Source organism: Zootoca vivipara, chromosome 3 (assembly GCF_965207765.1).
Source record: "Zootoca vivipara chromosome 3, rZooViv2.hap1.1, whole genome shotgun sequence".
NCBI lineage: Eukaryota > Metazoa > Chordata > Lepidosauria > Squamata > Lacertidae > Zootoca > Zootoca vivipara.
In genome coordinates, this window is record NC_142586.1 from 76,703,817 (window position 1) to 76,727,339 (window position 23,523).

Genomic DNA, 23,523 nt, shown 5'->3' on the forward strand with positions numbered 1-23,523 from the left:
CTTTCTAGAATGGAAGTCAAGATTTAAAAGTATGCCAGAAAGCATTTAGATTTGTAGTATTAGTTGGGTCGAGTACATGTATGTGCATACAGACTTGCACAATGGATATGAAAATGGGAGATTATAGTATGCTTCTTAAATGATCACACCATCCTCTTTTTTTAAAAAAGAAATGATGTAAATATAGATCATGGGCTAGTAGCAGATGGGGAGAAAAACACCCTTCTTACAGCCTGTATTTAGAGAACAAATATGCTAGAGGTTAATGAACTTGAAAAAAGTTTTGGGTAAGTTGTTAAGACAGCAAAAGTTTTGATTTTGCAGGACTTCTTTTATAATGATTTGTTGTGATAGTTAACCAAATGGTTTACCAATTTCCATCCGAAGGCTAATCATACAAGTTATGAAGCTGTGTGGTGTCTTGGAGAAAATCCAAATTGTAGATAGCTTTTCTGAAAAACTTCCACATTCTTAATAAGGTATACTAAGAGCTTAATTAAGTTAAGCATCCAAATAAGTGATTCACATGAATGATGAGACAATACTATTTCAGGGTTACATAAGCATGTAGTCTGCAGAAAATTCTTTTAGATGATTGCAGAAGATGGATGGGTTTAACAGTGATATTCAGCTTTGCTTTCTTATGGCTTAAGAATTGTTATTGTTGCTATCTTACAGCTTTCCAAAGTATAACTTGTCATGACAACATTTCTCCAAGTGCTATTTTCCTCATATTCCCTTATTGTTCTCATGTTGGTCTAACAACTAGACTTCCTTATTTGTGGTAATGTGAAATGGGTGGGGAACTGCAAAATTCTGGTCTGATGAATCACTCATGACCACCAGTCTTTTGTAATTGTTTGCTTTCCTGCGCTGTGTTTTCTTATCAATTACTTTTGTTATGGTTTAGCATCATATGTCAGTGTTATAGTTTTAAATTGTGGTCTTATCCATCTTAAGTCATAAAACGTAGTATAGATTGCATTTGTCTCCCTTTGTGGAGCATTGCTGTTTTGAAAGAAGTACGTCATTTTTGTGGGAGGCTTTTTGTGTCTGCAGTGTAGATGAGTGGCCTATGTTTGGCCCTTCTAACACAGCTGAAGTTTTATTACAGTTGCACCCATAAAGGAAGTGAGGCTGCTTCTTTCCTCAGGCAGATAATTCATTGGTTAATTTTAAAAACAAAAGGAACTTTAGGAACATCAAAAGCAAACTTATACCAAGTCAAAACACTAATCCGTTTAATTTAAAGGTTCAATTTATTCCCACATAGTATAGTATTTCCGATTGTAAATAACTAAATAATTGCAGTTAAATGTCTTGTTAACATGCAGATATTGAAAAATAAAACAGTGTAAGGGAAAAAAGCACAAGCATGCATGGCATCTGAATTCAGTTATTGTATAGTGACTTGAAAGACTCACACATCCTATCTTTGTGGTCCATCTGTCTCCATTCTCTTAACCTTTTATCCACCAACATAACTAGAAACTTGCTTTAAAAAATAAGTGGATATCTTCGTGTTCAGAAACAGCTCAACTTCACACTAGGAATTGAGATATTGTATGATTATGATATCTAGCCTTTTGTAGATACAAGCATGATATAAATTTTCAACAGAAAGAGGAATGAGTGTTGTAACTAAGTGCAAATATGTATTGTTATTCTTAATTATGACAATTTTTTTAAAAAATTGAAAAATCAGCAACACTAAATTCTGTAATCCCAACCCCCAATATATTGCAGGGGCATCTTCTCCCATATGAAATTCAGGTTTAAAACTTTCACCCATCAACTTTCTATTCTCCAAAAATGACATCTCAAAAATAGTGCTTCCCTCCACCCAAAAAAATAGTTTAGCTACCTGTAAAAAAAAAAAGGTTCGTATTTGGTCTTCGTTCTGCTTTTCCCCACTAAATTTGCAGAATCATGTTTTTTATCTATTTTTATTTCATTTATGTTTGTGCTAGTTTTGATGGCAAAAATTAGGCTCATGTTTCAGAGGCAGTAAATACAGATTATAATTTTGTTCTGTTTTAGAGATGGTTGAGATGGTTACCAAAATAATAAATACTTAAAACTTTCATGCACTTCGTTTTTCCATAGATTTTTAGTTTGCTCCTTTCCAAAAGTAGACTACAGTGTGTGATTCCTATGTTTCAGTCATGGGTCACTCTTATTTCTTCTGTCACATTTGAATGACAGTCACTTGTCTGAAATGATGCAGTAAAAACATATATGGGAGTGTCATCCAGTTACACTGCTTCTAGATGTGTATTTACAATTGCTGTCAGGCATGCAAGTGTCCTTCAAAAGTTACAAAAGTATTAGGCTAATCCATGGTGGAAACATAAATGCCTATAATATGTGTCTTGTCTTGAGCTGACCCAGACTGTGATGAGTCTTCTGTGGGTAGGAGTTCCATATTGTAGTTTCAATGCCTACTAAAGATGTTTTTATTCAGACAGACCTTCCCAGAGGGGTGATTACAGCCATGCTGACTGCAGAATATAATTTTATATTGTTTTTATATGTTCTTAATATTGCCTTTTGTTTTTTATAGAAATCTTGTTGAACATCGCTTTTATTTCCCCCCCAATATGAAGTGATTCATAATTTTATTAAATAAATAAAATAGATCATTTCCGAAACTGGCTTTGTACATGCCCTTGCAGTCTTTGTTAGTTGTGCAGATGGTTAACTTGAAAGTGTGCTCTTGATCAAACCTGAAGGAGGCAGGGAGACATGGAGTGGAGGTGGACAGAGCTTGCTTGACAGAGCACAACATTAAGGGCTGCATAGGTCACTTTACTGCTGCCTTGATTTGGGCTCAGAAGGCATTCTCTAGACCTTTATCTTTAAAAATTCTTGATCATTTGATACATGCTTGCATCTTTTATTCCTCAATCCAGTTAATAATTCTGTTGTGTAAACAGTTCTAAATATAATTGGTTGAGAGAAAGCTATCAATACCATCCAACTGTTCTAATGAACTGGAAAAGTGAGATGGGTGATTGGCTGAACGGATGCCAGTTTGGGGGGGGGGATAGTGTTCGTTGGCTATTTATTTTTTATTAAGAGTAAAATTCACCACTGTTCTACAGATCATTTGGATTATTACTTGCTCTAGATACTCCAGACAGTTCCCCACCCCTTCAACTAACACTGAAGTGTAGGTGCCTAGCTCAATGCTTTGGTCTTGCTTGCAGTCATCCATACTCTGGTTCTTACATAGATTACCATAACACCATCAGTTTGGAGCTGCTCTTGTAAATGGTTTGGAAGTAGTTTATCCCTGTTTTCTCCATGTCCTAGCAGGATAGTTTGCAGGAAGCAGTTAAAAGAATTTTTTTTTAACCGCACTGGGACCGATTCCAAGGTGCTATTATTTACAGAATCATAAATGTCCAAGTCCCTGTCTTTGCTCTCTTACTTTTTGGAAAGTGAAATCCTATAGTATTTGGTTAAGGCTTTCTCAGTTGACGTGCCACAATTAATGGAATGCTTTGACTGGGGAAGCCTGCCTCAAAAGGCAATTAATTTTTAAAAATAACCATGTATATTAATTACGTTTCCAAGCACAATTCAAAGTGTTGGTGCTGACCTTTAAAGCCCTAAACGGCCTTGTTCCTGTATACCTGAAGGAGCATCTCCACCCCCATCGTTTAGCCCGGACACTGAGATCCAGCGCCGAGGGCCTTCTGACGGTTCCCTCACTGCGAGAAGCAAAGCTACAGGGAACCAGACAGAGGGCCTTTCCGGTAGTGGCACCCGCCCTGTGGAACGCCCTTCCATCGGAGGTCAAGGAGATAAACAACTACCTGACATTTAGAAAACACCTAAAGGCAGCCCTGTTTAGGGAAGTTTTTAATCTGTGATATTTTAATGTATTTTGGTATTTGCTGGAAGCCGCCCAGAGTGGTGGGGGAAACCCAGCCAGATGGGCGGGGTATAAATAATAATAATAAATAATAATAATAATAATAATAATAATAATTAATTAGAACAACTTTTTCTTATTTTTCCATGTACACAAGGAACTTCAGAACATGATGTCTAATGTTTCCTGTAGTCAGTTTATGGTCTACTCATATGTCTTCCTAGTTTGTGCCTAGGACAGAGGTTCAAATGCATACTGTTAGTCTTAATGGGCTTGAAAACCTACCTATTGATTTTCAGACCATTTTGCAGCTTTTGACATTTACTGAAATGGTGGGTACAAGGTATTGAGAACTCCTAATGAGAGTTTTACAAGCACATGTTGATGGTTTTATACAACGCAGATTCATTTCTGCAGAGCTTGTGCCTAAGAAGCTCCATGAGGATTGTGGCCAGTTTGAACAGTTGAAGTGTCAAATTATTCCATATAACTTTGCCAGTAATAGTTCATAGGGTTTACATTTCAGCAGAAGAGCTGAACGTTAATCCATGACTGAAAAGCAGAAAAATCATTTGAAAATCACATTTTTCAAGACAGTGGTTTTGAAGGACATACAAAAGCGATTAGCAACACTGCATCCATTTTAGCTTCAAATACCTACTGTTTATCAGTGCTTCAAGTAGCCTCTAGCACACTTTCAATGGCTTCATTGGCATTAATTGAAGTCCCTGTATAATAAATAAGGCACATAAATTTAACCTGTCATTCTGTTTCCCAGGTTCTTGCAACATAACAGTTTCTTAGGTTTTGCTGTTTTGGTTATGATGTTGGCAGCATGCTTTGCTAGAATAATGAATGTATGTGTGTTCCTAATATGTACACACTACTGGTTTTCAAAAGAAATTTCTCTTCACTGCCACTCATAAATATTCTAGGTACTTAATAACTACTGCTGTACTTCTAAATATTGTCTGCTATAGAGAAGCAGAATTTTATGGGGTTCTTAAAAAATATACTGGCATATGAGAGGTTCACTCCTATTTACAGTATATAATTGATGTGAAAAATTGTAGCAGTCTAGATTGCATTACTGACAAAATATCAAATGAATACTCACCGTTAAAACTAGAATCCATAATAGCACATATCAATGGAAAAATATACTTGGCACAAGAATGATTCTTAATTTTTTAAAATATGTAATTTCAAAAAGATTACCTGGAAACTTATAATTGAGAAGAAGTATAAAATCCTGAAATAAGATAACATGCTTAATAAACTCCTTAGTGTCTGTTTTATATGTTTATTTTTCATTAAATTTAGGATTGCTTGTAGTTCAGTCAACATTTATTCCTATCTGTTTTTCATATACAAAGGCATTGGGATGCCAGGAAATAAACTGTTAACGGAGAATTAACTTCTTTGGCATGCTTTCATACTTATCTTCCAAATTAAAGAAAATGAAATGGGCAGAAGCAGAGTGTAGATTACCTCCTTTTTGTCAAAAAATGGTGGGAATTTGAAAATTAATAATAAAAAAGGGAACAGATGCAGTAACATGCCAGAGGGAGATTAATGTGGAGAGTAAAATCTGTGAGCAACAAAACTGAAGCAAACTGAATCAGTGGGAGGTGGTTGTACAATCAAAATCAGGATAAAAGAGAAATTACAAACAACCCTGCACTTGTCAAAGTAGTAGTAATGAAATCCTGACTCTGCCAGCAGTGAGAACCTGTGTTAGCACTTTGGGGTAAGGATGGTAGCCGGGTGCCAGGTAGGAGGGCAGTGTTAGGTTGCTGGGCAGCAGCCATCTTGTGTAGAACAGATGGCACTGAAAGCTGGCAGGGGAGGGGCTCCTTAGCAGAACTAATCAGACAGTAACAGATAGGGCAGCTGGGAAGACTGACCACAGAGAGGGAAACTGCAGGATAGCTGCAGAGTTCCATGATGTTTACAGTGGTGTGCCCATTGGTCTGATAGAAGACCTTGCAATGCCTTTTTCCTGCAGAAGGCACAGAAAAACTTTTGTTAACTGGGCAGTTTATCTGAAAATTTTGCAACATAGGGAATGCATAAAGCCAGTGATGAATTGACATTAGGAATTCATGAAAGTGTTTGCTATATATATATAGCATACTTACATTCCTTTGGAGTTAGAAGCATATTGCAAGGCTTATAACCCATGATCAGTACATTTTGCTCATTTTCCTTTAAAAGTGTGTTTATTTGAAATAAAGTGAAAGCAATTTGTGTTAATTCAGATCACACATTGGTGTCATCGATACATGTGGGACGCGTTAGGATTAGGAGCTATACTGAAATAAATACAGTTTGTAATATTTTTCTCAATGCCCTTTAATAAGGGGGCACCAGATTTTGCCTTCTCTGCATAATAATCACTATTAACTTTTAATCATGACATACATCTTTATGTTGCCCAGCCACCATTCAGTAGTAGTCAGGGTGACTGGTTGACTTGTGGAGAAGAAATGTTGAAATAGTGAGGCCAAAAAAAGTGGGGGGAGAATTGTGTATTAAAATTAATTTAAATGCTACTGAAGAAAGTGAGCCGATACAAAGGATGCTTACCATAACTAAGTGACCCAGGATAAATGATAAAAACACTTTGAACAAAAATCAATAGATGTGCATTATATATCTCTTTGTTGAACAAAGAAAATTGTGGCTCCTACTTCTGTTTTTCAACTTCTGTATTTTTCTCTTTGCAGAAGGTTTATGGCTTGGCTCAATTATTCATTTTGAGAGGGGAGGGGAAGAAACATTACAGGGATTTGAAATAGGTGGTATAACAGAGCCATATGCTATTTGTGCATCAGTTTCTGCAATATATCTAATTTGGGGCTGTCGGGGAAAATTAGACTTATTTGATATAGCAGCCTATTAGTAAATGACTCCGGTAGATTTGAAAGTTGCCATTTGTTCTCTTTAACTGAATCTTGCAAGCATTCTGTTTCCCAGAGCTATTCTGTGAAAATATCTTGGTTCTTTGTCCTGCAGCTGTACAAACCACAAATATTTCCACAACTGAAAAGAAGGTCTTGCTTCAGGTAATTTTATAAAAAGGGGTTGGAACAATTAATAATCCTCTATTGTTTTCAAACTGCGCAAATCTGGTTGGGAAACTTACCCATTCCCTTGACTGCCTAAAATAGTGTAACGTGTTAATTTAGTTATAGAGATGTAAATAAATTAGCTGCTTTGCATTATTATGGAAGGAGATATTTACCTGCCATCATTTAGCCCATACGTTGCTTTATGATGACAGATATCAAATGATTTGGAAAAAATCGGCTCTCTTGTTTTCTGGCAGTGCCTGTAGTAATCATTACTACATTGTACTTTATAAACTGTCAGTTAGCTACTACCTTGTTATCTTCTATTTTATAATTCTTGTTCGTGTAAAAAATATAAAATTTGAAATCAGTGTTTCCAAAGCCATTGTTTAAGTATTAATTGGGAAAGAAATAAGCTTTAAATTCTTACAACTAGCCATATTGTGACTATGTTGCTATATCTTTAGATTGTTTTTTAATACTTGAAGGGGGATAGGAGATTTTATAGCCTGATTCATTTCCCCTCTAAAATGAGAAGGATTTATAAATGCATCTAGAGCAGTTCATTTGCAAAATTTATACTAATACTGGTCTGGTTAGGGAAAACTAATGCACATGCCCATCGGTTGTTGAAAGATGCCTGTTATCTATATTTATTACAGTAAATATTTGTGAGTGACATCCTATTATTATTCCCCCCCCCAATTTGTTCACATGGGAGAAGGTTACTCAACATTTTTTAATTATAAAATGCTTTTAAGAGCATGTCTATTGTATTTCAAAGTTTTGACATTATAAAAATATATTATTTAGTCGTTGGGGCTTCCAGCATGTATTTTATGTGGCAGATACGTTTACCTTTACAAAATATGGTGAAAACGTAAATGCAACCTTGTGGTGCAAATTTAAAATACTATCTATCTATCTATCTATCTATCTATCTATCTATCTATCTATCTATTGTGCTGCATAAGAGCAACTGGTGCCACTATAATTAAAAGACACATTTACATTCTTTCTATGCGAGGGCCATTAATTTCTTTCCTGGGGAACTGTAAACTACTAGACTGAAAGAGATTGATTCTTCAAGACTTTAAATGAATGTTATTTATTTGAAAGCTGGATCACTGACATTGTTATAATCATGTTTTTAAATAAATAAATAAGCCTTTTATAGTCTCCTATATGCTAAAGGAATTTGTAAAAGAAGATGCTTTATTACTTTACCCTGGATCCAGCCCTAACATGGCATAGAAATAAAGATGAGGATCAGAAAAACCTCAAACGAGCAGTTCCTTATATCTTTCCCAACTGCTAACTCTCTTCCGTCCCTGGTCTATTTGATTATGACAGGGAGCAAACTTCTTCCCTGCTCAATAGATGCATTTTATCCATGGCAGCATGATTGCCACATCAACTGTCCCACTACTCTGAGTCCTGCCTGCCTCGTTCCTGCAGTCTGTGAGCATTTTGCAGCAGTGCAGCTGGTATATGGCTTCTTGTCCTGACTATGGCTATTCCATGTTGCCAGCAGAGCGTAACTTGTAAGAAGCTCTAAAAGCAATTAGGTGTGTAGGTAAGAGGATAGGACACTATATAGTAAACCTTTCTGGAAAAGTTTGAACCTTCTTATTCCCTTGGTCTTCTACTAGGGTAATTTAAAACCCAAGGGGCATATTATTGTAAAGACAAGAAGTATGCATGATACATTAAGAATCAGATCCCGAATTGAATGGCTATTTTTCTTTTTATTTGTGTAAATAATGTTTAAAGCTTTTTGAGGATCCATTTATGGCATTTAAAGAGATTATATTATATTGTTGCTGTTCAGGGAAAGGCTGAGACTAGATATTTTGTTTATAGTGTTGGATAGCATTTTTAAAACAACTACAAAGTGGAATGGTGTTTCTGCTAACTTTCTGACACATTTTTCTCCATGGTAAAGAAAGCTACCTTGTAATTTGGATATCGCTCAGAACAACAGTTTGTAAGGTGTTTATTTTTCCAGATAAGTAAAACAGTTTAAGAGGCTGGTTAATAATTCAATGGTATGTGGCTATCGGAACCAATTTATGAAAAGCAGATGCATGCCTGAATAGCTCTGCATAATAGATCTGGGAACAATATGAAATGTCTCAAAGTAGCTGCACGGCTCTTTCTGTTAACTTGCAGAAAGTACTTGAATAGCAATCTGGATACTCACACGGACCAAATGAGTAACATTTTTAAAAGAAAAAATATCACTGCTGTTTTTTTAAACGTGACCAGGTTAGTTACTAACCTAACTATAGCTGTTATTTAGTTCTAATGTAATATTGTAACACAAAATATTACACACTAATAATTTCTGTGTGAATGAGTTCATTCCTCTGTTCTTTTTTATCCTTAATTATGTAATTTTGTTCATAAGTTTCCATCTCATTTTTGCCTTAACTTAAACAAGGTGTATTTTATTTCTGCTTTTCTGTACTCTTTTTGTCATGATTTTCCCTTTTCTCTATTGCATAGTTGCTAAATAGGTAAAGTACACTGTGCAAGGTTTTACAGAAAGGGGGAAATTATTATTATTATTTTGCAGGATTTTTAAATGGCCATTAAGTATCTTCTTATTTTACTTCTCTTTTGTCTTCTCCACACTGAAAAAGGAATTTTCACAAATGGATAACTGTCCAGCTTTGTCTTTTGCTAGGGATTAAATCTATGCCGACAGTTCTTTTGACAATGACCTTGAGGGGCTTTGCATCTTGAAGAAGAAAGCAGAAGCTTGCGGTAAACAAAGTTCACTTCTGACAGATGGATTGAATGACAGAAAGGTTGCGAGTGCCAGAATAGCCCTGGCAGAGGAGGAAATGTTCAGTGGAATCCAACAGGAGAGGAGGTGTGAACAGGTGCAGGGTTGCTGACGGAAGGGGAACCAGATGGAAGGAGCCAGAGCCAGTTTATTTAAAGGAAAAGGCAGAAAACACTGAAAGGCTGCACAATCAGTGGCTAAAAGTGTGCATGGAAGAAGGTAAAAAGCAGACAGCAAAACTGCACAGTGGGATATCAAGCACTTAGCGTAATGACAGTAATTGTGAGTTTAGTTGGAAAGTTGCTATTAAAATCCATTCATCCATTGCTCTCAATAACATAAAGAGTTTAAAACACTTTTTAAATTGACAAGGATATTGCTTTGTCTGTCAATTTTTTGTAATGTTAACACACAAAAGTTATGATTAGGAAAATGTTGTAGTTCAGGCAAGCCAAATCAAGATGATAGCAAGATAAGACTTGAGTATTAACTACAGTGTAATCTCCATATTTTTTTATCCCTTTTGTGAGAAAATACTACATTTTGAGGAAAAAATGAGAAAAAAACCTCCTCAAATATTTTCTTTTGTGAAATATTTGTATATTATTGTGCATTTTTGCATATGTTAATTGTTGCTCAAGCCTTGTAGAAGGGCGTGTTAATGTGTGAGATATGATGGAACCTCTAATTTTCTTATGACATTCGAGGTCAGCTTACACCTTTTTAAATACTCTCCCGTTAGGATGAACATCTGAAGACCTGCTGTTTAACTCTTAAGACAAAGTATAAAACTCCAATATCTGGCTGAGTTGCTCAGTCACTATGTGCTGGATTGTGACCTTCCTCTGTAGCAGAAATAATGCCCACATCTGGTGTTCAGTTGAGCAGGGTTGTGTGTCCACTTCTATTTCAATAACTATTTGTAAAAAGTCATAACTAAGTTATGTGTGTCTTCCTTAGGACTTTTATTGATTTTTCTACATCTGTTCTGCCATAGATTAGTATAAATGCTTAATTTTTAAAATAAAGAATTAAATACTTAGTAACAAAACATTTTCAGTATACATATAATTCCAAGAATAAACGTAATTTTTTCAAAAATTTATAAACAATTATTATTTTAAAAGAATTATCATAGGAACATTAGCTTCTTTAAAAGGTTCATAATATACTACTGTTCTAAACTACCATAATTACATATGTATTCATCTGTACTTTTTATATGGCAATGGGTATTGCTGCCCAATGCATATCTGTTTTCTCCCACAAAATTATATAAATGAATAACATCGCTTTTTAAATTAGTGCTACTCATTGCTCTTCCTTTTGACATTCTTTATGACTAATGATCTTTGACACATTTGTATGTTCCTATAGTACAGATAGCCTCCGTTGTAAGTTTAGCGCAGAATTGCCATCCTTCATTCACTCACTTTTTATAAGACATCCACGTGATCCACATGATGCCATCATCTGTTCATTGCTGTATTTTCCCTGTGATTCTTCCATCTTTTCTCAGACTGTAGAAAGTCCTTTTTTTTCAGAAGAGTAATACAATCCCCACAGGTGACCACTCTTCCACTTTTTTTTAAAATAAAAATAATGCTTTCGTTTCTTGCCCTATCATTGCTCAGTGCACATTCATAGGAAGCTGCCTTACATTAAGTCAGATCATTGGTCCATCTAGCCCAGTACTATTTACACTTACTGTCCACAACTCTCTATGGTTTAGGCAGGGTTCTTTCCCAACTCTACCTGAGGATGCCAGGGATTGAACCTGGAACCATTTGCATTCAAAGCAGATGTGCTGTGGCCCTTCCCTGTTATAACATTTGTGGTGAGTGCTAATTTTATGACCCAATTTTTGTTTTAAAAATCTTTTAATTGTCCCTAAAATGCCTTACTGGTTATAATTTTTTAATGAATTATAGCATCAAAGCACCATAATACCACAGCATTATGGCAGTATAGCGCTATATCCCTGTTCCATAAAGAAGAAGAAAAGGCTGGAAAAGCGATTTTAAAATAGGGTCATAAAATGTCAGTTACAATTTCACTTGTGCTACGAGCTCACCCATCTAGAAGCATCCTTAGTAATGCAGCTATTGAACAGAGTGCTCTAGTTCTGGACCGGACACTGGTTTTACCAGAATGTACCAGTCAGGTTGGGAAAAGCAGAGGTTGATAAGACTCTCCATGGAGTCTTTTTCTCTCCTATGGCCTTCTGCTGGAGGCATGCGTGTGGAAGTGCTTGGATTATTGCCAGAGTGGCTCTGTTCCAGGTGCGACATAATACTCATTCCACATTTGTAAGATATCAATCCTACCGTTTGGAACTCCCTGCCTATTGTCATCATGCAAGCTCATTCACTGTGCCTGCTAAAAACATTTTTGTTTAGCTACCTAGATACCCAGATGCAGCGAATATATACATATGTTTTAATATGTCAGCTTATAACTGATATAAATCTGAGTAGCTGGGAAAACCCTGACAGAAGGACGTGCTATAAATATCATTATCATCATCATCATCATCTTTGGCGATAACTTGTAACTGAGTAAGATTGTCTTCCATAAACACGGTTTTAACAATGAGTCCGTAAGTGACTGTGGAGGCCAGTTCTGGATCCACACGTCCTTCCACAGTGGTGGCATTGGTTTCCAGGCAGGAGTTGATCACGGTGTGGATTTGCCAAGCGTGCCTTCCTCTTAGCACATTTCTCCCTTGTGTCCTGAGTTCAAGTATCTTCAAAGCCCATGACACTTTTGGTAAAGGCTGTTCTCCAACTGGAGCGCGCACAGGCAATTAACAACAACAACAACAACAACAACAACAACAACTATTATTATTATTATTATTATTATTATTATTATTATTATTATTATTATTATTATAGCTGTTTAAAACTTTTTGCCGATAATTTGTTTCACTCTTTTCGTAAACTGCTTTGAGATGGTGATTGTTGTTTTACAATCAAGTGGTATATAAACTTTATGAAATAAAATATGTTGGCCCATCACATATTCCATATGTAGATCTTACCTGTGCCTCTCAAAGGTTATACCCACAGGTTGTCCATCTGTGGTCCGTACCTGTATTGCTGGGAAGGAATGGAGTCACTGGTTGTACTTATGGGACTCCAAGAGCATGATGCAGTGCACATGCACCAGAAAAGGTTTGAAGAATGGGGAGAAACAGAAAATGGCTCAGTGGAGTTCTATAGGAGGGAGGTTGGATTGCGCCGTGTTGGGCCTATGGGCACATTTGCAAACCAGAGGAGCTGTTGTGGACACACTTCAACCAAGCACACACCACAACCTATTATAGTGGTTATAATAGAATGCTTCTGTCAAGTCTAATTTCTGCAGGGAGAGGGAACCATATAGGTGCCTGTAAATGCCTTTGTAGCCACCTATGTGCCCATGTGTGCCACATTGGCAAGCTGTGCCTTAGTATATTATGAAAAATTCTGCAGCATCTTGAAATTTGGTAAAAACACTTCTGCGATGAGCTTTTCTGCTTACTGTTAAAAAAGTCTCGCTGATCCCGAATGCATCAAACTAAAAAGTAACTCCTGTATTACTGCAATTTTTAACAATGCATTTCAGATAAGGAAACCAAGATGAGTCATCTTCAGATTCAACAAAGTGTTTACATAATTATTGAGTTAATAAATAGCCCAGTGTTCTAGACAGAGAGGTGGTTTTTTGTGTGTCTTGCTGGTAGAAATGCAGTTCTAACGTTTGAATCTAGCACACAGAGTAAATCATCAAACATTTTCATATTTCAAAAGGTGGGAGACTACATGATTCCTGGGCATTTTGAGACATTTATGCATGGAAATGCTGGTGGCCTACCACCCGTTTCCAGCTCCTGCCCTAGCTTCCTGTGATAAGAGACTGTGGCTATTAGGGAGTGAAGCCTAATACTGCTACCCTTTGCCTGGGCTCTTCTCCCAGCACCCCACCTGCAAATGCTTTATTGACATACTACAGAGGCTTCTGAGATATCCGCTCATTATTATTATTTTTGTAAACCGCTTATTTACAATGAAGCAGTAAATAGTTTTCATGTGGTAAAACGTGAACTTAGTGAAACATTGAACTCACTTTCAATGCGGTGCCATGTTGAATCTGGGAAAGTATCCTGCTTTCTCATAGTTTGCCTGCTGTATCAAAAGCAGTATCCCATGGGGTGCTTTGCAGCATTCAAGAGACTGCTTTTAATCCAGCAGGTATCTTGAAAAATGAGAGAATGTCCTCTCATTTCATCGTGATATGGGAGGTAAAAGCTGGGATTAAAGCTGCAGAGGCAAGAGGGCACACTCGTAGCAAATCCCAGTATTCATGTTGGTCAGGCAAATAAATTTCCTTTCCAGCTGTCTGAGATTCCTCAGCACTAGACAAGAGAACATCCATAGGCTTCTAAGCATGTTTTCTGTAGGTTCTGGGGTATCTTCTCATGTAGCACTGGGCCAGGAAGTCACCCTGATGTAGATCTTACACAGCATTTTTAACTCTGGAACTGTCTCCCAAGTATTTAGTACATTTGTGTGTTGCATCAAGTAATAAGGATGTATATTTATATAAACTGACACTTCCCCCTAATATACTAGTGTTTGATCCTTTCCTGCTTATCACTAAGATTAACTTAAAGGAGGAAAGCAAATATATATAGGCAGTGTTTTTTCTTTTTCAACACAGTATCTGTGTATTTTTTAAAAAATCTGATATAAAATATACAGAGTGATATCTCACAAAAGAGCTTACAAATCAACCAATAAATTTTAAGCTAGCACTTATCAAGTAAGAATTTGTTGCACAATGTATATACTACATCCCTCTCCAACTGCAATCTTTACTGTCACTCAAGAAATCCTCTCACAGGAAAAACTCGGGCACATTGATGGCCATACTCATACCATTATGCTACAGGCTGTCCTCTCTTTTTATAGATGTTTCCTTCTGTTCTTGCTGCTCTCAACAGGGGTTGCATCCAATGTTTGTCTTACTCAGGGTAGACCCACTGAAATTAATTGGGCAAGGCTAACTTAGGTCTGCTCTTGTAGGATCAGTACTGTACTGGCTCCAACTGCCATGGCAGCTCCATTTTCCCTTTCTCAGTTGCTTCTGTCTCTCAAAAGAAACTGCGCCCACATGTTATGCCTTCCATGTTTATTCAGTGTAGTGCTAAGGTGAATGTTCCATCAGTGCAAAGATTTGTCCATGTGCAATGGAATGTTCTGCCTTTCCCTCCCACTGCACATCCCCTACCTCTGGGAAACTTTTTTTTAAAAAATGAATTTGTATACTACCCTTCATTTGCATATCTCAGGGCAGCTCACAACATAAAAATGCAAGATAAAAACACAAAATACATAAGAAAAACAAGAAACATTCTCCCACGCACACAAACCAATGTGGGATGTAAAACTGCAGTCAAGTCAACATTCCTACAGTGGACATGTTAGGGGGTGTTTTCTACCACTCAGGAGAAGACTTCCTGTTTCATTCTGAGCTGGGACAGACTTCCACTACATGTGACTTGAAGAGTGTTTGTTCTGTTGTTCCAACAACGGAGGAGCACATGTCCTCCATGTTCTGATCAGTGTGTGTTCTCCATTTTTCTGTTCCTGTGTGTTAGGAGAAGTGACTCCTAAGTCGTAGTCACTTGGGACTAATTCCTTTATGGGACAGTTCATGTAGATATATAGTTATGTAACCTAAGCCTACAGAGACGTGGGTGGCGCTGTGGTCTAAACCACAGAGCCTAGGGCTTGCCAATTGGAAGGTCGGCAGTTTGAATCTCCGCAACGGGGTGACCTCCCGTTGTTTGGTCCCAGCTCCTGCCCACATATCAATTCAAAAGCACGCCAAGTGCAAGTAGATAAATAGGTACCCCTCCGACAGAAGGTAAATGTGCGTGTTTCCGTGCGCTGCTCTGGTTTCGCCAGAAGCAGCTTAGTCATGCTGGCAACATGACCCGGAAGCTGTCTGCGGACAAACGCCGGCTCACTCGGCTTATAGAACGAGATGAACGTGCAACTCCAGAGTCGTCTGCGACTGGACCTAATGGTCGGGGTACCTTTACCTTTACCTTTTTAACTTAATCCTGCCTTCAGGGATCTATCTGTGAACCTGAATGAATCTGTGAGTAAACTACTTTTATATTAAGTTTAATTGGATTCTCGTTAAAGGGGATCTTACCAAGAATCTTAAGTAGTGAGGCTCAGATCAACAAGCTGATCACTGTGTAATTTAAAAGGGGGGATGTTTGGAACTCTGCTAGGATATGGAACTTGCTAGCGCAAGTTAGGAAGGATATCATTAAATAATATATCATCTCCAGCCTCCCTAATCATCCCCACAACCAATAACCACCCCACCCCATATGTGGGAATAGAGCTGGGGTAGGAGGGGAAATCCCCTTGTGCTAGCATTAATGTATAGGTTCTCTGGAAATCTTGCCTACCTTTTTTATGTAGTTTTCACTAAGGAAGTTCTGAATAGACCCTGACACATAGTTCAGAACTCACTTGTGTATAGTAATACTGCCTAGACATTTGTTTTAGAAAATAGTTGTGGGAATGGGGTAGATAGATGGGGTCTACGCCGAGGGCAACACTGAAAACACACATGGGCCAATATCATATGCTGGTAGCATATAACTAGCAAATTTTGTGCCATATTGAAGAAACTAAAACATGCTATAGTAGAGGGGGGACATGTTTAATTTTTTTGTTCAGAATTCTGTTCCTGAAGCTAGTATTGCCAAGTTATAAAAACTTAGGATGCGTTTAAAAATCCAGAGTTCACTCCTGTCAGCAGGAACGTTCCCTGCTTAGATTATGCTTAGATTGTGGCCACTTGTGGACTGGCAGCTAGGGGATTTTGCCATTTTCACAGCATTGCACAAATTCTCATGCTTGCCTGTCTCTTTTGGTAATTGTGTTATGGAACATTGTGTGCCCCCTGAATGGAAAGCTTATCAGACGTGTTACAAGTTTAATATGTTTATAGAATCAGGGCTTCTGTGAATCTTTCCTTATTTACACACAGGCATGAATAAACTATGCTTGCAGATCAGGAATGTAACTGATTTTGTAGTTACAAATGCAATATTGATAATTTCCCCCTCCATTAACATTTACTTTGCAGAAATATATTTAAGTTTTCAAAACAGCTTCTGTAACCTTCAAATAGGCAGCCTCCATGAAGATGATCACCTGCATTGGTCATGGGAATTGGGTCAGATCAGGCATAGGCAAATTCCGGCCCTCCAGTTGTTTGGGACTGCAATTCCCATCATCCCTGACCACTGGTCCTGTTAGCTAGGGATGATGGTAATTGTAGTCCCAAACATCTGGAGGGCCGGAGTTTGCCTATGCCTGGGTCAGATAGACACAATACATTCTTAATGAAAGAGCATATACTTGACTACCTTTATAATCTATTTTACCTGTAATGGATACCATCTTTAATAGATAACGTACCTTGATAGATACTACAATCTCAAAGAATGGAGCAGCTTTCCCTATCAGTGGACAAAACAGAGAAAGATTCAAGATTAGAGATGAAGAACTGGCTTATTCTAGCCTGCCCTGTGTTCCCGAAAGAGAGCTGCCCCACACCATCAGCCTTTGGAGCAGCAGCACTGCTGTTTCAAAGAAATAGTACCACTCTTAGCTGTATTTGCCTTATAGTAATGGGGGAGAAATTTTTGCCAGAATCTGTGGAGTGCTGCTCCAGAGTTGATCTGATGCATTGCAACTCCATTTTGCCTATTTATGGGTGTGTGTGCACTCTGCATCTCACCCTTGCAAGAATCAGGTGCTTACACCTGATTAAGTACCAAATGTAATGGTAGCAAATGTAATGGTAGCAACCAACTGCAGTTTATCATGGCGGAATCAACCTCAGCTTTCCCCTGGGCTTGCACCAACCCACCCACCTCTCCTCCTCTTCTGTAGCTGGTTGATGTGTAGCAGCTGCTGCTTTTTAGAAAAAGAAAGGAGTAACCTAATCCTGAATGCCTCACTTTCCCCTCTTTTCTTTGAAATTCCAAATGGGCAGAAGGGAGATGAGAGCCGGGGATCAGATCCAAGCAATTTTGGAGGAAACTGATTTTCCAAATCCATTTCATTTGGTGTTTAGGCAGTTTTAGTTACCCAGTACGATGACCTCTGTTGGTAGGCAAGGAAAATGTGTCCCTATAAATTCTCCTTGACCTCTCAGCAGCTTTCAATACCATCAACATGGTATCCTTCTGGACTAGCTGTCCAAGTTAGGGGTGGGTGGCACCACTTGGTGATGGTTCCGGTCCTAGTTGAATGGTTGTTTCCAGAGGCTGATGCTTGGGGAGTGCTGTTCGGCCCTGTGGAGCCTTCAATGTGGGGTTTCTCAGGGTTCAATTTTATCCTCTATGCTGTTTAACGTAGAGGTCTGGAGGGTCGCAGCATGAGAATGGGCCTTTTTGTGGTGGATCCCTGTTTGTGGAATGCTCTCTGTAGGGAGGCTTGCCTGGCACCTTCATTACGGATCTTTAGGTGCCAGGTGATAATGTTTCTCTTCAGCCACGCCTTTGACTGATTAACATTCTATGTCCTTTTAAATGTGTTTGTGTTTGTGAGAGGGGGTATTGTTTTTTTGTTTTTATTGTGTATTCAGCCGGAATTTGACCATCAATAACAGTGCCTGGGCAACTTTTGAGTCTGGATTTTCACTTTTTGAAATCTGGCAACCCTATCCAGAGCCACCCAGAATATTATCATAAGACTGCTTATGACCTGCTTATGTCCTTGCAGTCTTTGCAAAATCTATTGTTGGCGATTAATTTTTGTTTTTTATTATACCTGTATATGATTACCTTGATACATTTCTGAAAATGTCAAACTGATGAAGAAGGGTGTGTTTCTTACCATAGCTGCTTTTTTGAGGGGGGTGGGCAGATCTCATGAACGAAAAGTTATGTTTGGAAAGTGGAGCTGCTCTAATATGTGACTTTGCCATATGAAACTTGATCAGAACATTCTCAGTAGGAAACTTGGGCTAGCAAATAGCAATCTGCCTCCATATATGTGCATATATAGGGACGCGGGTGGCGCTGTGGTCTAAACCACAGAGCCTAGGGCTTGCCGATTGGAAGGTTGGCGTTTCGAATCCCCGCGATGGGGTGAGCTCCCGTTTCTTGGTCCCAGCTCCTGCCCACCTAGCAGCTCGAAAGCATGTCAAAGTGCAAGTAGGTACCGCTTCGGTGGTAAGGTAAACGGCGTTTCCGTGTGCCGCTTTGCCAGAAGTGGCTTAGTCATGCTGGCCACATGACCCGGAAGCTGTATGCCGGCTCCCTCAGCCTATAGAGCAAGATGAGCGCCGCAACCCCAGAGTCGTCCGCGACTGGACCTAATATTCAGGGGTACCTTTACCTTTTACCAGTATTTTGAACATTTGCTCCTTACCCTCTGAGTTGCCATTGATTTGATCTTTGCATTTGATCCCCTGATTCCTCCCAGTCCACCCCTTTCCTGCCTCTTCATTTCTTTAGGATAATGTCTAAATTGCTGCACATGCAATGGTATGATTGAAATGTAATATACTATTGCCTTTGTTTTGTTTTAAAACGGTTGGCCTTGATGTTTTATTAATTTGTCATTTTATTATTTATTGCTTGGGGTATTAAACAGCACACAACATACAAATGAATGTAAGTAATTCTTTGGCCTATAGACTTATCACTTATTTTTATTTATAAATGCGTTTGACATTTCTGCATGCTTTCTGAGTGCCCTCCACTTCTTCTTCTTCTTTTTTAATAGGTTAGAAAAAGAGAACATTCAGCACAGCTTTAGCAGTGAGGCAAAGACCCGAGCCCTTCAGGCCCAGCAGAGAGAGCAGGAGCTGACACAGAAGATGCAGCAAATGGAGGCCCAGCATGATAAAACTGGTAGGTGGTAGGGAAAGATTAGAGCCTGGGCATTCACTCACAAGCCCGGCCCACGCCTTACTGTGAAATGACATCAGGAACACCTGTAACCTTTGGCTGGCCGAAGGGAGCAGATGCTAACTACACCGGAGATTCCGAATTACATATTAGTTAGCATTTAAAAGAGAAAATGGAAAGTATTGCCCACTGTCTGTTGATTTCAGAGTGCTGCTCTCACATCTGTTGCACCATCTGGATTATGAGTTTATTTACCTGTGTTCAAGAAACGTAAAGCTGAGAGGGACCACAACAAAGTAGAAAAACAAAGGACTTGTTTTTGGCTGGATTTTCAGGCACACATGTTATATAAAGAAAATAGCATCAGAAGCTCTGCAGGAAATGCTCTGAGCTTACAGTTAAAGTCTCTTGAATAGCATTGAACAGTTCCCACAGTACACACATTATAGCTACTCTAAAAGCTTAATGAGTTTGCTTCAGAATCCAAACTGGAGAAAAGCTTTAGCCATTAATCGGTACTTAATTCACTGTCGCAGCTGGATGTAATTCACTGGCTCCAAATTAATATGTTCCTTTATTTAATCTTTGCAGGCTCACACATTTTTAGAATTTGTATTTTCTGTCCTCCTCGAATCTAGATGGATCTTTAATCCTTTGCAGCAGTGAGAGAGAACCTAAAGAATGCAGTTTAAATTGATAAATATAGGACATTGGTAACAGCTGGCAGCATGACTGGAACCTGATGTGCTTCAATATTTTGGCACAGCTGACCTGTAATTCTTTACCTTTTATAGTATGAAAGTAAAACGGATTTACAGAATTGTTGACAGTCAAAATATTATGTGTGGTCCTTTTATATCGGGGGTGGACAAATTGCTTTTCAGGTCCACATCAGAACTATATCATGAGCTGTAGAACGGCAGCAAATTTGCATATTTAAGCTGTAAGTAGCATCGCTCACAGAAAATATGCATAAATTGCATATTTTAAAAACCTGAATTCTGAAACTACAGTTGGTGGATGTGTTGCTGTTGGCAATTCAGTGAGCCCCCAGTAATGCATTTAAATGTGTGTACAGACTATAAATGTTGCTAATCAGTTTAGTAAGACGGGGAATCATATTTGTGTATTTGCCTTTTTAGATCATATCCCAACCCTCTCATAATCTCTGTATCTGGCTTAACCAACTATTTATCACTTATTGAAAGAGAGGAAAAATATCAAATAGCTCCAGTTCCCACTGAAAAGTATATAATTTCCCCCAAAGTAGACAGTGACTTTGGGGGAGTTGCTCATGGCCTGGGTGTATGTTCTGCCTTGATCAGGCCCTCACTTGATCCCTTAGCCAGGGGAGAGAGGGAAGCTAGATCTCTGGTGGGACAGAAGACTGGCCAGACTGGAGGTTGCAGTCAGTTTTCAGGGCATTCCAGAAATTCAAGACTGTTGTCAATCATGGGGATGCTGTCCCAAAGTGGGTGTGGTCCACTAACAGGGTCATAAGGCAAAGCCAAGGTCAAACACAACGGAGTATTTTAAAGCTAGGCAGCATTCCAAGAGCAAGGTATCAGCAGAGTCCAGCAACTCAGGGTTCATTGGCATAGGAAACAGGAGCAAATAGCTGGGCTGCACAAAACTAAGTGCCTGTGTTGTTCCAGCAACAAATAGGCTTCAACTGGGCGCTTATGCAGCCTGGTCACCCAGACCTAGGTGCAGCTGGGAAGCCCAGCCTGCCAAGATTTCCTGTTTCCAGGGGGGATTCCTTATTCCTGAGGAGCCTAGTTCTTCTGGGCTTTCAAATATGCACAATAGACAACTTCCTGTGCCTACATTTTCTGATGTGATGCTCCCTGTGGATTTCTGAGCCCAATTCCAGGTATTAATGTTGCAGTATAAAACTTAAAACAGCTTGAGACCCAAATATCTAAAGGAGCACCTTTGCTTATAGGTGCCTACCTAAATCTGCAGTCCTTCCCATTGTCCCTTTGTCAAGTAAACTGCATAGTGTGATGGCATAGAATGAGGCCTCTGTGGTAGCACTCCATCTCTGAAATGATTTCTCCCTGGAGATGTGCCTGGTCCCAACATTACTTGCTTTTCAGGGCTTTTGGTGATGGTGGAGTGTGTGTGGTTATTTTAGTTTATTTTAGTTTTTTGATGCTGCATTGTGATTAAGTTATCCACCTTTTGAGGGAATGTGCTGCTGGTGGTTTTATGATTTATATGACTATTGCTTATGTTACTGTTTTATGCTGCTGGTTTTGTTTTAATACTATTGATAATTATAATATGGTTTTATCGTTATAAGCTGCTTTGGTTTCTTTGATAGAAAGCAGGGTATTGAAATTTTAGATAAATATTGATTGATTGATTGAATATATTTGTCCTTTCATTGTTCAGAGAAATTTCTTGTCCTGGCAATCACAGTTTCTGCTTAGGTACTCAATGTCTAGCTGCATTCCCCTGGAGCACATGTGTGATCTTGTCTAGCTCCTGGGACGCTTCTCAGAGTATACCATTCTTAGGACAAGATTATCTTGCCTTTCTTAACATCCTTTGCTAGCCTGGATTGCTAGCTCAACACTGAACTGACAGCCATCTCAATTTCAAACTGTGTTCTGTTTGAATTATGCAGCAGTGACACCAATCCTAGCAGGCCAATCTTTGCTAAAAATGAATGCAATTATTTGCTTTATGGCTTCATTCTACACAAGTGTATTAAGGGAAAGGGACTATTTGTGGCATCTCTCCGCATTCTATACAGCACTTCTGTGTATAAGCAGCTGTGACTTGGCATAGATGTTCAGAACAAGTTGTCATTTACTTTTCCCTCCCTTATCTGTAATATCTCACTTAATTTGCTTGCTTTGGAGAATAGTATTTTGTGCCCATTGATATTTCTAATATGAATAACAAGAAAGGAAAAGTTAAGACATATTGAACACAAATACCTCATCTCAAATGCAATTATATTAAATTGCTTCACAGATGAAGGAATTAGAATTTTATCTGCTATTTAATTGAATACTCTGGTTTGTTTTGCTTTTCATATAGAGGTCTGATCATAGTGCTTGCCATATTCCATATTTTCCCTTGACATTTCATTTGATGAATTAGTGAATTAAAATCTTCAATAACTTAAAACTGAAAAATTCAAGATTTTTGCTATGTTGTGAGGTACAAAATTTCAAAGCTCAGTTCTCCCCCCACCCCCAACCTATACCCATGGCCTTTTTCACATATATTGTCTTCATTTCCCAGTGTTTCCCATGTCTTCAGTAAATTGGAGCTGTTGGCTAACAACTGCAAGAGGATGTTCAGTTAATAATTTCAGTTACATTTAAGGAAAATATTATATTTGCACTTTCTGAAGATTGGTCAAGTTATGGTGTCTTCATACAAACTTTCTGAACCTTCAGTTTTCTCTTAAAGACATCTATATTGTGCTGTACAAGTCCTCCTTAACTGATGTTTCAAATATACTTCCACATATTCTGCGATACATCCAGCATACTAACATGACTCAAATGATAGCTTTTGTCTATCTCATGTGGAAGTTAGTTTGATTACATTAGCTGGTAGAACATGAAATATATTTTCTAAGGTCAGGTATTTCACATCTAAACCACTGTAGTTAGGTGCTATGCAGATGCTCTTGGCAAGGGACCATATAAAAGAATTTAGCAATCAAAAGAGGAATGTGTTTTGGTATCACTGGAATAATCTTTGTAGTACTATAGGACAGTATATACCGTAGTGATAGACCATAATATGAACATATTAATGATTATCTGCTGTGAAACTGCTAATTAGATTCATGTGGAACTACAAAACACTTTGTCAT

The 23,523-nt window shown here is 38.3% G+C and overlaps 1 protein-coding gene across 4 annotated transcripts in view; it reads left to right on the forward strand.

Moving 5' to 3' along the window:
* SDCCAG8 (SHH signaling and ciliogenesis regulator SDCCAG8) overlaps positions 1 to 23,523 on the forward strand; it is an 89,386-nt gene that overhangs the window by 28,704 nt on the left and 37,159 nt on the right. For 3 of the 4 annotated variants that reach the window (XM_088666483.1, XM_035108353.3, XM_088666484.1), the window contains exon 14: positions 19,558 to 19,685. In XM_088666483.1, coding sequence (XP_088522609.1) covers positions 19,558 to 19,685 — 128 coding nt within the window. Of the gene's footprint in view, positions 1 to 6,898; positions 6,949 to 9,643; positions 10,679 to 19,557; positions 19,686 to 23,523 lie in introns of those variants that run through there. The other variant, XM_088666485.1, reaches the window with a different exon arrangement.